Raw genomic sequence first — 16,120 nt, 5'->3', positions numbered from 1 at the left:
GGCCGTGCTCGTCCGTTCGCGATCCGTGATACGCCAGCCAGAGGCAGAGGCAGAGGCAGAGGCATGGGCCGAGTCAGAGGTGCCAGGGCCACCAGAGCCGCGACAGCAGCAGCAGCAGAGTCAGATCAGTCACATTCAGCGGCAGAGTCGGTTTCAGATTCAGATACAGAGCAGTCCGAGCAGTCTCAGGGGCAGTGCACACAGTCACCAGCTTTACGACGTTCTGGCCGCACCCGACAGACTCCCCCGCAGGTGACACTTCACCAGCGACCGAGCGTCGCACCAGACCGAGGACGCGAGGAGGTCACCAGCCACAGGAGCCTCGCAGGTCCACAGCAGCAGCAGCAGCAGCTCGTCGAGCCGAGGCCCTAGCGGCCGAGCGTGCAGTGTTCTGCATGGACACTGTCATGCGTCTGGAGCCAGGTGTGCTGCTCCAGAACTTGACCAAGGCCAATGCAGCGAAGGTCAAGAGGCTCAGGTGGAGTGTACAGGAGGAGGAGTGGTTCCCAGTGACACGTGACAGCAGGGTCGATCGTAGATTCTGGACACTTCTTCAGGCCAGTTTCTACGAGACCTACCAGAGGCGGGGCCACAGGATCTTCCCTCATAGAGTGCTTGACTGGGTATCTCTGAGGACAGCAGCAGGGGGAGCAGATGTCAGGGAGCACTTTGCTCACTTCAGGGGACTGCCCAGGTTGCTTTCAATTGAGAGAAACAGATACATTGAAGACTGGGTACGAGTCTTTTATGCCACAGCATGGATAGCCCTAGAGCGTAGAGCCGTTCACTTCATGTTTGAAGGCCAGGTCTTTGGTCTGTCTAGGGCTACGCTTGCAGGGATTCTTGGAGTTGACCTTGTTGACGTCTCTCTGCACGAGATGGTCTATGGTGATGCAGATCCTCCACGCAGGGCTATGATTAGCGGGATTGCACCTTCTCACGAGGCGATCTCTCAGTGCTTCCGCCAGCCCTTCCCGGCCTCCTACGCCAGAGTTCCTAGCCTGCTGACCCCAGAGGCTTACGCAGTTCACATGGCACTTCGGAGGACTTTGCTCCCGAGGAGTGGCTACCCAGAGGGGTTCACAGGTCTGCAGCAGCTACTGCTTCTTCACATTCTCACTCACGAGCCGTTCGATATTGTTGATTTCATTTTGGCTGAGATTGAGAATGTTATCACTGACGGGATGGGCGTTGTACGACAGTTTCCTTATGCTCACTGGATCAGTTTCATTTGCTCTATGATAGTGCCAGCTGAGTCACCCGTCAGTGCAGTCTACAGATAGGACGAGGTTCCCTGGTTCCCCGTCTACCGCCTGACAGCACCCTTAGACCGGAGGAGAGGCAGACAGGCAGATCGAGCTGCCATGGCACGCCTGTCACCTGAGGTACAGGCCCGAGTGGCCTAGGAGGATGAGGCATTGCTAGCCGCCGAGGCACAGCTTTCTGGAGGAGAGGATGAGATACATTGGTCCGACCTAGAGTCAGACTCCTCCGAGGATGAGGAGTACTTCCCTGCACCCGCCCCAGCTAGTCATGACCATGAGGCAGGGGGGTCCGGAGAGCCAGCTCCAGTGTCAGCCGCTGCTACCACAGTTTCAGAGTCACAGGTGTCTCAGCCGTCTGAGCTCACCGCACTTCTACAGCAGTTGGTGACACAGCAGAGAGAGGACCGCCGTGCACAGGAGGAGGCCAGGAGAGCCCATGAGGCCCAGCTTGCAGCGATACAGAGAGAGGCCGCCCGAGAGCGAGCTGCTACCGAGGAGCGTTTTGTCGGTCTTATTGATAGAGTATCTCAGAGGACTGATGCTCAGTTTCAGCAGATGCAGCAGGGCATGATGGCGATGTTCGGGATGATCTCACAGTTGTACTCTCACACCGGACTCGCCCCGCAGCAGCCAGGACAGTCAGGCCTTCAGGGCGTTGGAGCACCACCTCTTGCAGTCACACCAGCTCCAGCCTCTACTGTTCCTGCTACCTCAGCGACCCCGGAGACCATGTTCTCGTTGTCCGCACTACTCGGGTCTGCAGGTCGTCCATCCTTCTCTCCACTGCCAGCGACTTCACTCTTCCAGGAGTCACCTCCAGCAGTGCAGTCAGTCGGCCTCCCCGTTGTACCACAGCCACTACATTCAGGGGGAGGCGGAGAGGTGTCCTTGCTTCAGCAGTCGTCACAGCCGGCAGCGTCAGCACTTACTACTTCAGATATTGACACGTCTTCTGCTGAGCCGGCTACTACTTCCACGGACCCTCTTCCTGGCAGTGCCAGCACACGAGCCTCCACGACTGCTACTCCTCCAGTCAGCTCAGCGCCAGCCGGCAGTTCAGATCAGCAGCTCCCATCCGTCACCGAGGATCCACCGTCTGACGACGACGATGATGATGATCCGGATCGTTTCCTCGCCGTCCCGCGACAGCCGGATCAGTAGCTCGCCTTTTTGGGTGCTTTGATGCCAAAGGGGGAGAGGGAGTTGGAGTCAGGGGGAGGGCAGAGTTAGAGAGAGCTCATAGTTATCAGGACTTTGATATTTTGTATCTCATTTGATGTTAGTTCATGGATATGTACATTTGTCACTTGAGTATGCTGCGTTTTGAGACATATCTATGGATTTCATTTGAGTCTTTGAGCTCTTTGGTTCTTTTCTTTCGAGTTTGTTTGTGTTCATTATTGCCTTATCTTTTTACTCTCTCGATTATTTATGGTTATGTTGTCATCAATCACCAAAAAGGGGGAGATTGTAAGCATCTAGGCCCTCAAGTTATGTTTCGGTGATTAATGACAACCATTATTGTGACTAATGAGATTGTGCAGTTTAATAAATCATTATCGCTCATTTGGTCATATGTCAAAAGAGGACCCTAATTCACTTTATTCAAAAAGGCGATCTCGGCACTCAACTCAATAATATGTTAAGACTAAGGATCTTTCTAGTCCTAAGTGTCATAAGATTGAGAAGGACACTTAGGTTAGTATAGGTTTTATAGTTTTGTAGTGATCGCACTATTAAGAGGGGTTTAGGCCAAGTAACTTGAGCATGGACATGATCATTTGAAAATGGATGCACACAATGGTCACTCAGGTTTCTAGAAGCTCAAATAAGTGGTTCTCAACTCATATCTCAAGAATAATTGGATTTCATTCAAGACTCAAGTCAGAAAAGGCAAAATCAGGAAAATTCTTAACACCGGTTTAACCGACGCCTCAACTTTTCTATACGTCGGTTAAACGAGGTCAGCAGAGTCTGGACAAGTCAATACATCGGTTAAACCGACGATATTTGAAATTGGACGTCGGTGCAGTTGTCCAGAGACTTGGTTTTTCAGTTGATCAATGGATGACTACACTCACCGGTTAAACCGATGATACGACGGTTAATCTGCCCAAGCTGTAACGGCTAGTTTTCAGAAGGGGTAGTTTACATTCACCGGTTAAACCGACGATGACTATTGGAGGGACGTTGGATTAACCGGCGCTACGCAGTTTTGTGGCAGCTTTTTCTCCAACGGCTCTATTCGTGTGAGCTGCCTATATATACTCCTCCAATGGGTCATTTTACTACTCTTGACACCAGGCAACATCCAAACACTCATACTATAGTCAAGAGCCACCTTGAGCTTCATCATTTCACACACTTGTTCATTCAATCTTTCAAGAAGCAAGATTAAGGACTTGAGTAGAGAGAAGCTTGTGTGCATCCGTTCTTTGTGATCGGTTCTTGCTCAAGTGAAGGCCTTAGCTTGTTACTCTTGGTGATTGGCATCACCTAGGCGATCTTGGTGATCGAGGTGATTCTCGCGGAGGTTGCCAAGGATTGTGGAAGCCCGGAGAAAAAAATTGTACGTGGCTTGATCTCCACCACACCGGGATGGTGAACGGAGACTCTTAGTGAGCGCCCTCGTCTTGGTGACTTGGGAGGTGACAATACTCTTTGTGAGTGTCACAACGTGGATTAGGGGTGTGTGCCAACACATTGATACCACGGAAAAAAAATCCGGTTGTCCCTTGTCCACTTTACTTATTCAAGCATTATCTTTCATGCAATTTATTCATATGCTTGATTTAGGGATCATTACTCTGCTCTACCTTGCTAGGCTTACCTCTTTTTATCTTTCCTAGCTTGCGTAGGTAGTTTAGTTACCCGGTTGGTGAATTGGTGCTTTTCTAGTTTTGCATAGGTTAAGGTTGCTTTATCTTGTCTTAGAAATTGAAAAAGGCCCAATTCACCCCCCCTCTTGGTCCATCGATCCTTTCAACATCCGATCATCAATCCGACAACTCTAATCATAATAGTCATTAGATCTGTTATCTTTCCTAATAAATTATCCACCTCTGCCATTTTGAAAATAGACTAAACTAACCCCCTAAACATGTCTCTAAATTACCCACCTCTGCTATTATAAAAAAAATCTAAAGTAACCCCCTAATCTTTGTATAAATTACCCACCTATATTATTATAAAAATAACACAATTAACCCCTAAATTTGCATATAAATTATCCAATTATATCATTATTAAAAATTAAAGTAACCTCTAAATCTGAATCTAAATTATATAATTACAACAAAGTATTAAAGTGCACCAATATAAAATTTTAAACTACTATTTCTATAATTATTAATATATTATTTATATTATTGTTTATATAAAAATACTGCTCATGATATGTTTCACCATATATTCATGTATGATGGAAGAGATAAGAATACTAATTCACAAACAAATAATTCAATTAAATATATATCAAACACATATGGAGGTGTGATGCGAAATAAAATCTATTGCAACTAGACAATGATAAATATGTATTTTAGAGTATGTGTTAGAATATTTAATAGATGAAAGAAGACGTGAGATAGATAATTATAATTATTAGCTATAAACTTTATTTTATATTAATTCTAATTAACCTGTGTGGGAGCACGGGTTGGTAGGCCGGTCTTTAGTAATCCTTTCCGAGCGCTTTCAACAATAGCTTTCAGACCTGTTACCAAATACGTGAATAAGAACTGCACTCTCCAGAGTTTCTGTAATTTCAGAAGAGCAGGTAAGCAGATTTCCATATGCTGCTCGGTTTCTCCTAGGCTGGAAACTCTATATCTACGTGCTGTCATTTCCTCAAGATTTTGAGGTATAATGCTGAACTTACTTAAACCATCTTGCTCACGCAATGGCATCTTTATGAGCACCAAGGATGCTGGGTCAATTTTCCTTTCCACGCGCAGGAGCATGTTGCCCCCATTGGCGTATCACAAATCACCAAACAGAGTCCTGGCTGGAAGTTCACTATTTGCTTTGCTATGGACCATTCATGTTTCACAGTATTTTCATATGACAAACTGAACTCCATCTTTCCCTTTTTTCAGATCCACACAATGATTGTTCTGTACAGATACCAAATTCTTCCTTGCTGCCACTATAACGGAGTTCTGGGGGCTGATTGGGTTTGGCGTCAGTTCGTGATGGGGGGTCACGTTGCCGTTGCAAACGCAAACGTTCTTCGCCGGGCTACAAGCCTAGAACTGAACAGTGAACACCCCCAAACAATTCCGGAACCTGCTTCCATCGATTGTCCGCTTCGTTCATCTCTACCGAGGGAGATTCGGAGTTCGGCGATACGAATTCGGAGTCCGTGAGAAAGACTCGGAATCCGCTTACCTGGTTTGGCTTCTGAGTTCTGACGCCGATTCGGAGTGCGCACGGCCGGCGAAGAAGCCCCCAATAAAACCGGAGGCCGGGGACGCCGTTCTCCAACAAATCAAACCAAAACCAAAACAGCGATCAGCCAACAAACAGCAACGAGAACCACCTCGTACTTGGTGTCTTAGTCTTCACCGGCCGGCCGCCGGAGCAGCAACCATGAAGCGGACCATGTCGAAGCTGCCTTTGCTCGCGATGATCTTTCTCGCCGTCCTGCTGCTCCTGCCGTCGGCGGCCGTGGCCGCCGTAGCCAAGGCCATCGACGCCAGCAATACTCAGCGCCTGGAGCTGCCTGACGTGCTGGTCGGGCCCGAGAGCGTCGCGTTCGACGCGCGCGGCGGCGGGCCCTACGTCAGCATCTCGGACGGCCGCGTCCTCAGGTACGGCGGCGAGGGCGTCGGGTGGACGACGTTCGCGTACAGCCCGAGCTACACCAAGAACGGCTGCGACGCGTTCTCTGAGCTCCCGCCGGTCGCCACGGAGAGCTCGTGCGGCCGGCCGCTAGGATTGAGGTTCCATGTCAACTCCGGGAACCTCTACATCGCCGACGCGTACATGGGCCTGATGCGCGTCGGGCCCGACGGTGGGGAGGCGAGGGTGCTGGCGACGGAGGCCGGCGGCGCGCCGCTGCGCTTCACGAACGGCGTGGACATCGACCAGGTCACCGGCGACGTCTACTTTACCGACAGCAGCACGACATACACACGGGCGCAGCATCAGATGGTCACCACGACAGGAGACTCGACTGGACGCATCATGAAATACAGTCCACAGACTAATCAGGTCACCGTGCTCCAGTCCGGCGTGACGTACCCCAACGGCATTGCCATCAGTGCCGATGGAACCCACCTTGTTGTCGCGCTTACGGGACCATGCAAGCTAATGAGGTACTGGATCCGGGGGCCCAAGGCCAACACATCGGAGCCATTTGCTGACCTGCCAGGATACCCGGACAACGTGAGGCCCGACGGGAAGGGAGGGTTCTGGGTAGCGCTTCATCGGGAGAAGTACGAGCTTCCATTTGGTTTAGATAGACACTTGCTCGCCATTAGGATTGGCGCCGAAGGTGAAAAGCTGCAAGAGATGAAGGGATCCAAGAACGTGAGGCCGACTGAGGCGGTGGAGAGAGAGGATGGCAAAATATATCTTGGATCCGTAGAGTTGTCGTACGTCGGCATTGTTAGCACTTAGCTATGTTTAAAATATATTTATATGTCTTAAGTAGTATTTATATATACTAAGTAAATATATCCGTACGTTGCTACGGGCAAAGTTGGTATAAATATCGGATACATATAGTTGCACTTGTCAATAACACAAGACGGATCAATCCAAAATTCAGGTGGACACCTTACGTGCTTTAGAAATAGGTATAGATGTACCTTTGCTCGTTGGTCTTTAAAGTTACTTAATTATGATATGTTGAATTTACTCATGTTTACCGAGAGTCGAACATCATGGCACCGAATCAGGTCGCTTGCTCCATTCTTCACAATTTACACACACCGGGCTCTTGTTTATGAACTGCAAAACGATGGTGCGATGTGATTCTAGAGGAAGGCACTTTATTTGCAAAATTATTTGGAGCATATGTTCAAATTTCGAATACAGGGCGATAAAAGACTATTGAGTTGAGTTGAAGTTAGCGTTTGGTTGGAGAATGAGATAGGACGGAATGGTTCTATTTCTAATTTTAGGATGAGCTCGCTCTACGCTACGTGTTTAGTTAGACGAATAAAACAGCTCCAACTTTTATTTGGATGAACTGCCATTGTTCCGTTAACCACCGTTACATGTGGTCCACGTGTCGGTCACTCATTCCTTTCCTCCTCTCTTCCACTGAAGCAGCACGGGCTCCCTCGGCCATGGCTCCTCCTCCTCCTCCTCCCTTCCACCCTCTTCTCCCTCCACACGTCGGCCTCCCTCTCGCGCCGCCGGAATGCTCTTCCCCGCGCCGCCCCGGCTCTGCTCCTGTGCTGCCAAAGCTCCGCCCCGCGCCGCCTGTGCTCCCGCCTCCGCCCCCCACGCCGCTCGAGCTCCGCCTGGGCGGGCGCCCGAGCTCCTCCCCGCACCGCCGGGGCTCCGCCTGCTCTCCGCCCCCGCGCCGATCCGAGCTCCCGCCCCGCACCGGACCGACCTCCCACGCCGCGCGAGATCCGCCTAGCACCGCCCGGACTCCAACCCCGCGCCGCCTGAGCTCTGCCCTGCGCCAGTCCGAGCTCCGCCCACGCCGCCCGAGCTCCGCCTGAGCTCACGGCAAGAGACGCTGTCGAAGTGGAACGGCTCGGTTCGCTCGTTTTTCCGGGATCCAGCCGTCCCGGATCTGAAGGAATATTCCCTCCTTGCCATGGCTCCATCCTCAGGCTCACGAACCACGCACAGAGCTGAACCAAACACGGAACGGAACGTTCCATCCCAGATTGTTCCAGAATCAAACACTACCAAGAGAGCGAGAAAAAGAAGGTAACCACGAAATCCGAACCCTTCCTGCTTTGGGTCGTTTGTTCTGACGATCGGGTGTGAAATAATCATACATATCGCTATCAGAGCGGTGTGAAGTTTAGTCTGTTTTCTCTGAACTTTGCAGTTTTTTTGAGCAATGGCATAGTTTTTTTTTCTGAAGATTATACAAGACATGGCAAGATATTTCTGAAGTTATGCTATTCGGTTGACCATGCACGCAGCAAGTTTTTTAAAGTTCAGTCAGAGTCCAGCACAATGCAAAATAGGGAGCGTAAAAATCAAGCTGCACAATACAATCTTAATAGAAGTATTAAATATAGCATAGATATTATATAAAATTTTGTTACACCGGTAAATCCGACTTTATATGTATATGTGTATATATAGGAATCGACAACTTCTGGTGACGATGAGGATCCGAGCTGCAGCAGTGGATCTTGCCTTTTGAGCCAATCGGCGCGTGCTAAGGAAGCTGCAGAGCGGAAGGCAGGTTGCTAAGGACGCCGCCTCCATCCGGCGACAAGCAACCAAAATCCCGAAACCGTAAAAGCCTGAAACAAATAGTAAAACAGCCATCATATTTACTCCTAGTCAGATCGGTTGATCATGTGAGTGATTAGTTGATCTTGTTCCCAATTTTCACTTCCCGCACACACTCCAATTAGATCAATAATTGATCTTGGTTGTCTGATAGGGAGTATGATCTATCAGTCTTGACGTTCCTGTTACAACTTGTAGCTATTCAGGTTCAGATCGCATCTTTCTTCTCCACAATCTGGGTGCGATTGGAGCAACGAGATCCTACTCCAGGCCGTAGGGCCCAGATCCGGCCAGAGGTGAGCTGCGTGTCCTCCTCCGGGATCTCGATCGATCAGGCCATGGTCGAAGGGCCGCCACGACAGTAGCTCGCGCAGCTCCGTGGAGGATCTAAACTGGTGGTGTCATCGGTGGACTCTTCATCATGGGCAGAGGTGACCAGGACGCTGCCTGACCCGCCTATCTGCATGGAATTTCATAGCTTCCTGTCCAGGATGCATAGCATTTTGCATTTTGTGGACTGGCCGGAGTAGCAATCTTCAGGTAAGAGGGTGGAAAGGAAGTAACACACATTGCTTTTGCTGCATTCTAGATTGAATAGCAAGGTTAGGAATCTACATTCGCGGTGCTCTTTTTCTTGCCAGATCCGAGATCAAATCCCTAGGTCTTCAAGAGAATTAATTTTTTACTTCCTGATCTGGGTAGGCCGCAGGCAATTCATGTGCACGGCGGTGCTCATTTTGTACAATTTTTGGACCCCTGCACGATGAGCAGCTACACCGTACCGGGACGGCGGCGGGCTCTCTCCGCATTCTACTGGCTTTGTTTCCTGCTCACAGTTTAATCCTGCTTTGTGAGGAGTATAATCCTGCTTTGTGAGGAGTAAATACTCCTGCGAAACAGAGCAACATGGTTCCTGATTGATTATCGTGCACCAATTTGTGAGTTGTTTCATGCTTCTATATTCTGAATTTTCTTCCTTGTTCACGAAAGGAGGTGTTGTTTCTTCAGTGCATCTCAATGATCTCCATGAACATGACCTTTTTTGAATATGTGCAGAGAATAGAGATGTTGCAAATATTCAGAGATGTTTGTGGTCTGATGTTTAACAGCAAGATCAATAGCTGAATCTGAGATCCAATACTTTCTTTTTCTATAAAGGTTGTACATACAAGAGTAATTTTTTTATGGTTCATTGTTGGAGTATTTTCTTAGTTAATGTGCTTGGAATATATGGAGTATAATTTTGTAAGCTTGGTTTATAGTTTACTAGTACTAAAACTACTACCATCAAGTTAATGTGCTTGGAGTATATGGTATAAGTACCGGGAAGTTTGTGCAGTGTAATCGAACTTCGATTTTCAAAATACCAGTAACTGAGTATTGATATGAGCAGTAATATTATCAATCTTAAAGAGTATTATCATAGAATTAGAGAAATAATAGTAACGGAAATAGCTTTTCTATCATGGGGTTGATGTCATAATTAATTGTACTTCTCATATTTTGGAAAATTACTCTAGTAAATTACTTGTCTAAGTTTTTTTTTGTCTATTTCGTGGACGTGTATCATTACAAGCTTAATTTCTCTTAGAAAATTACTTGTCTAAGTTTTGGAAATTACTCCTGAATTAATGTTATTTGAAATAACTAAAAATCGAAATGGAATGGAGTGATTGGCTTACTCAAAGACAGCAGTCAAGTTCCCACCCTCTACAGTAACCTAACTCTGTTGTTGATTTCATCGTAGCTTTTCTATCATGGGGTTGGTGTCATAATTAATTTTACTTCTCATATTTTGGAAAATTACTCCAGTAAATTACTTGTTCAAGTTTTTTTTGTCTATTTTGTGGACCTGTATCATTGCGAGCTTAATTTCTTTTAGAAAATTACTTGTCTAAGTTTTGAAAATTACTTCTGAATTAATGTTATTTGAAATAACTAAAAGTCAAAATGGAGTGATTTGCTTACTCAAAGACAACAGTCGAGTTCCAACCCTCTACGGTTACCTAACTTCTGCTGTTGATTTCCTGCATGCTGTAAAAAAAAACTCCTAGCACTTTGAAAAAATACACCTCTTTATCAGTTTGAAAATAATCATGGAGTAAAAATATTCATATTATTAGTTCAAAGTATCATTCAATCAAAAAAATATTTCTCTTGTCAATTGAAAAATAATGTGTCGGATCGTTCTGAGATAGAGAAAACCGATCCATGGATGCTTGCCAATCACATGTCCGGTGGCGGGATTCATGTACAACCCATTGTAACGGAAAGAATCAGTAATTTTTGGTGGAGGCCTGCACAATTGAGAGAATATTACTGTCAAGTCATTATAAAAATATATATGTAAGATTTACTTCTTTATGGTTGAAAATGATTTTGAACAACAACAATACATTTTGACATAATTAGTGGAAATTATTTCTCTATTGACTTAATTTCCATGACTACAATGCATGCAAGAAATTACTTTCTGTATCACCTTTTTACTCCATCGACAAGCCCAGGTAGTAAATATTAAGCTTTTCCGACCACATATCATTTCCTTTTGCATCCGGGAGGTTAACTTTTTTACTTCTACCACACCTCCACGTAGAAACATTAAGGCTGACTCCAAGAGACGAGCCATTCGGATAGGCAAAGGCAAAATGGCTACTGTGGGAGTACCATAGCACTAGATATCCATCTCCAATAGAGTAGACATAAATGGCTACTGTGGAAGAGGGAAGTTAAAATACATGTTCTGCCAGGCCAAGCCATCCGCGGCTGGACCAACGGTCAGTTGGGTGGGAGGAGAGAGAAGGTTGTGCGGCAAAGGAGAACTCGCCGGTTCGGGAGGAGAGAGATTTCTTGCCACTGGCGGAAGCCAACTACAAGTGGAATGCAGTATGCTTTTGTCTATGCTGTTGGAGGTCAGAAAAAATAACTACCGTACCTATTTTCTATCCGGTAGCCAAAACGTGTATTTGCTTACTCCGAATATTTTCTCTCGTTGGAGTCAGCGTTAGCCACGGGATATGGCGGGTCGCCTTTTTACTCCCTCTAGCTACAAGCCCATGTGGTAGATATGCAGCTCGCCGGGGTCTGACAGGTTCGCCGCCGATCAATTAGTTTTTATGGCCTCGCGAGCCGGTCAAGTGTGCATTAAAACAACCGTGACGCAAAAAAATCGAGACCCGCTGATCAACACTGCATTAACACGCCCAGGTAGCCGGATTTTACTATCGCACGGTGCCACAAAGTGATTACAGCTCACCAGGTAGAGTAATTATATATAAAAGGGTATTTTATACCCAGCTCAAACAAGCATGTAGTAACATATAGCAGTGCTACCTGAAACAAAAAATATAAATGGAAAGAAATACAGGAAAAACAAAAAAATCCTTTGGTGTTACCATAAAAGAATTGTGGTAACACCAACTGGGATTAAAAAGCTCCTACCAGACTGACGCTGGGAGCCCTTTAGTCCCAGTTGGTATTACCAACTGAGATCTATCCCCGTTGGTATTACTAACTGAGATCTTTAGTTTCGGATTGGCGATCTTTATTGAAAAACCGGGATTTAAGGTTTCCCAACCGTGACTAACGAGCATTTCATTTCTGCAGTGACTACGCACTCGGCGTAAGGGAGGGACGCTGTCTGCTACAACCCCGGCCTGCAGGGGCTGCTGGAGGACCTGAACAAGAAGGCCGACGAGGCTGAGGACGCTCTAGACGAGCTCCACTACTTCATGATCCAGGACGAGCTCGACGGCACATGGGAGGCCGCCTCAGAGGTGGGAGGTGGCCTTAGCGGTCATGCCCGCCATGGCCGCCATGCTGTTCGTCATGCTGTCAGTAACTGGCTCCCATGCTTTTCTTGTTCCCGTACGCAAGATAATGCTTACAACAAAGATAATAATGGGCGTGTTGAAGCGTTGCAATTTGATAGAGTTGCCATGGCCAAAAGAATCAAGTCACTGATCGAGGACATACAGACCTTGTGTGCTCCTGTGCCCAATCTCCTCCAAATAAACCATAGCAGCTACCCTACAGCAACCAAGCAGGCTGCCTCTCTGAAACGGCCTAACACCAGCTCAACAATTACACAAGATAAGTTGTACGGGAGGGGCACTATTTTTGAGCAAACTGTACATGACATGACCAGCGGTGCATATCGCAGCGAAGTACTATCTGTTCTTGCTGCAGTTGGACCGGGGGGCATTGGGAAGACAACGTTCACTCAACATCTATGCAATGACAAAAGAATAGAAGAGCAGTTTCCCGTTAGAGTCTGGGTGTGTGTATCAACTAATTTTGATGTTGTTAAGCTCACCCAGGAGATTCTAAAGAGCATACTTGCAGTTGAGAACGAAGAAAGTAGCAGAGCAAATGAAACAGCCAATTTAGACCAGCTTCAAAAATCTGTTGCACAGAGATTGAAATCCAAAAGGTTCTTAGTTGTCTTGGATGATATCTGGAAGTGCAATAGTGAGAGTGAGTGGAAAAATCTACTGTCCCCGTTTACAAAAGGGGAAGCCAAAGGCCACATGGTTCTTGTGACGACACGATTTCCAAACATAGCACAGGTGGTTAAAACGACTAATCCGATAAAATTACAAGGCTTGGAACCTGGTGAGTTCTGGGAATTCTTCCAAGCATGTATATTTGGTGACACTGATGTTGAACTTGAGCAACATGACTTAATTGACACTGCAAAAGAGATTGCAAAGAAATTGAAGTGTTCCCCACTAGCTGCAAAAACGGTTGGTCGGTTATTGAAGAACAATCTTTCTCGGGAACATTGGGTGGAAGTTCTTGAAAGAAAGGAGTGGGAAAATCAGAAAAATGAAGATGATATTATGCCAGCACTGAAAATTAGCTACGACTACCTTCCTTTCCATCTAAAGAAATGTTTTTTCATATTGTGCTCTTTTCCCTGAAGATCATAGATTTGATGTTTTAGAGATTACTCGTTTATGGATTGCAATAGGAATAACAGATTCTAGTGATGAAAACAGAGAAGTTAATGACACAAGATCAAGGTACTTGGATGAACTAGTCGATATTGGTTTTCTCATGAAAGGAGATGATAATTTACATCAACATTATGTTATGCATGATTTGTTACATGAGCTATCTCAGGTTGTTTCATCGGAAGAATGCATGAATATAAGTGGTTCTTGCTTTAGAGCTGATGACATCCCACCATCTATCCTGTCACTTGTCTAGCAACATTGAGGGCAAATTGAATGAAAATTACGAGAGAGAATTGGATAAACTGAAGAAAAGGGTAGATGTTAGAAATTTGAGGACTTTGATGTTTTTTGGAGAATATAACAGAGGCGCCATTAGTATTTTAAATGAGGCATTCAAAGAAATGAAAAGCCTTCGGGTTCTATTTATATATGTGGACTCTATAGAATCTTTGCCATGCACTTTTCAAAACTTATCCACACCTGAAAATTAGATCTCCTCTACTCCTAGAACCATCGCTATCTAGATTTTATCACATGAAATTCTTGGACCTAACACAGTGGGGTGGTGGTTACGGTGTGCCTAATGACATAAGCCGCCTTGTGAATTTACGCCATTTCCTTGCTCAAAAAGAACTCCACTGCAGCATTCCTGAGGTAGGAAACATGAAGCATCTACAAGAGCTAAAAGAATTTATTGTCAAGAAAAGGAGTGTTGGATTTGAACTAAGAGAGTTGGGGAAATTGCGAGAACTTGGAGGAACCCTCACCATATGCAACCTTGAAAATGTGGGAAATAAGGATGAAGCTCATAAGGCCAAGTTTGTGTTAAAAAGAAATCTGATTTCATTGAGATTAATTTGGGGTCAACAAACAGTAGGCTCTGATGCTGTCGATGGCCTTCAACCACACCCTAATCGTAGAGCACTCAGCATTATAAATCATAGTGGTACCATTGGTCCTAGTTGGTTGTGTAATGAGTCTGCTTCGAAAAGTTGGAGTTTCTACATCTAGAAGGTGTGTCTTGGAACACACTTCCACCTTTTGGGATGATACCATATCTCACAGAGCTCAAGTTGAAGAAGATTGATGGGATGCATCAGTTTGGACCTGACTATAGTGCTGGTAAAGATAAAAGTTTCACACATTTGAAGAAAATTGTGCTGTCTAATATGCCATGTCTTCTGGAGTGGGTTGCAGAAGCTGATTGCCTGTCATTTCCAAGGCTTGAAATCATTGAGTGCATTGATTGTTACAATCTATCTACTCTACCCACCTCAGAGTGTTCTAAAAAGAACATTTTTCCCCGTCTTTGTGTTCTACAGATTTTTGGGTGCCCTAAGTTATCACTGCCCCCCATCCCTTGTACTCCAAAAACAACGTACTTTCATGTGATAAAAGAATTTTCCGACACGTTGGTCCATTATGAGAAAAACGAATTGAATGTCAACAGTTATTATGGTGATCTGGATTTCGATAATATGGATAAAGTTAAGAAGATTAGTATCAAAGATGTCATGCAAACCTCACGGGCTGAACTCCAAATGCAAAATTCCATAAGAGGGCCCTATGCAGAAGAATGTGACAGCATGTCTTCCGAACAATATGACAGTGACACAGCAGAATTCAGTGACAGTGTTAGATCAATAACACATGAAAGAATCAGTCTCAATGAATTTCGTTTCTTTGGAGAATCACTAGCAAGGGCATTGAACTGTCTCCCAGCTCTTTCGGAATTGGAGATTAGATATTCAGTAAAATATGTCAGAGAACACAGACGGGTTCCGTATTTTCTTAGGACAGAATATCATGATCAGGGAGTGCAATTTTGGTCATCCAGCTCACTGCAAAAGTTAAAGGTCTCCAACTGTAGAAACCTTATTCTTCCCATGGATAACCGGGGAGGACTGTTGGGCCTCACGTCACTCGAATCATTAACAATAGAAAATTGTGGTGAGATGCTCTGTCAGTGGTCTACGGGAGAAGCAGATCCAATCATGAAGCCTCTCCCTTCATCTCTTATGGAGCTCACCGTCATCGGTGTCAAGCAAGCTGGCAATGTCTCTGCTTTCGAACCTAACATCTCTCACCCATCTCGAACTAGTAGATTGTGAGAATCTAACAAAGGATGGATTCAATCCTCACATTGTATTCGGACTGAAGAAGTTGGTGATTTACAATTTCAAAGAGTTGACTAGGAGAGGAAATGATTGCGATGACAACAGGGAAGCAAATGATTGCGACTCTGTAACAGAGCCATCTCACTGCGGTTCTTGGAGACGACACGGAAGAAAAGCTCCCCTGCTCCATAGCAGCGGATATACTCGCGGAGGTGGCACGCAGGGTGAATGCAATGTCAGCAGGTTCCTTCTACCAGTTGGAGCATCTTGAGGTGGATACCATCCCTGGGGTGCTTGTTTCTCCAATTTGCAGTGGCCTCGCTACAACACTACACACGTTATCCTT

The 16,120-nt window shown here is 45.9% G+C and overlaps 1 protein-coding gene, 1 long non-coding RNA gene and 1 pseudogene across 3 annotated transcripts; all 3 read left to right on the top strand.

The window, feature by feature from the left end:
• Nucleotides 1–1,093: 1,093 nt before the first annotated feature.
• Nucleotides 1,094–6,887, top strand: LOC112895643 (protein STRICTOSIDINE SYNTHASE-LIKE 10-like; the record flags this gene model as incomplete). The annotated part of the gene is made up of 2 exons (XM_025963623.1): nucleotides 1,094–1,116; nucleotides 5,897–6,887. Coding segments are annotated over 2 exons (1,014 nt in total), but the record flags the coding sequence as incomplete, so codon positions are not given.
• A 641-nt stretch (nucleotides 6,888–7,528) lies between these two features.
• On the top strand, nucleotides 7,529–9,939 carry LOC112875838. Of its 2 annotated transcripts, XR_003225221.1 has the most exons (5): nucleotides 7,529–8,159; nucleotides 8,547–8,767; nucleotides 8,898–9,239; nucleotides 9,402–9,637; nucleotides 9,756–9,939. It is a non-coding gene; the product is annotated as an uncharacterized LOC112875838 (long non-coding RNA). The 2 variants fall into 2 exon arrangements; XR_003225220.1 differs by lacking the exon at nucleotides 9,756–9,939 and having other exon boundaries at nucleotides 9,402–9,741.
• Nucleotides 9,940–11,580: 1,641 nt separating this feature from the next.
• On the top strand, nucleotides 11,581–14,996 carry LOC112895634 (annotated as a pseudogene).
• Nucleotides 14,997–16,120: the final 1,124 nt, after the last annotated feature.

Source organism: Panicum hallii, chromosome 1, assembly GCF_002211085.1.
Source record: "Panicum hallii strain FIL2 chromosome 1, PHallii_v3.1, whole genome shotgun sequence".
Lineage (NCBI taxonomy): Eukaryota > Viridiplantae > Streptophyta > Magnoliopsida > Poales > Poaceae > Panicum > Panicum hallii.
The sequence above is the reverse complement of the archived record's forward strand: the minus strand, read 5'-3'. Positions and strand labels throughout refer to the sequence as shown.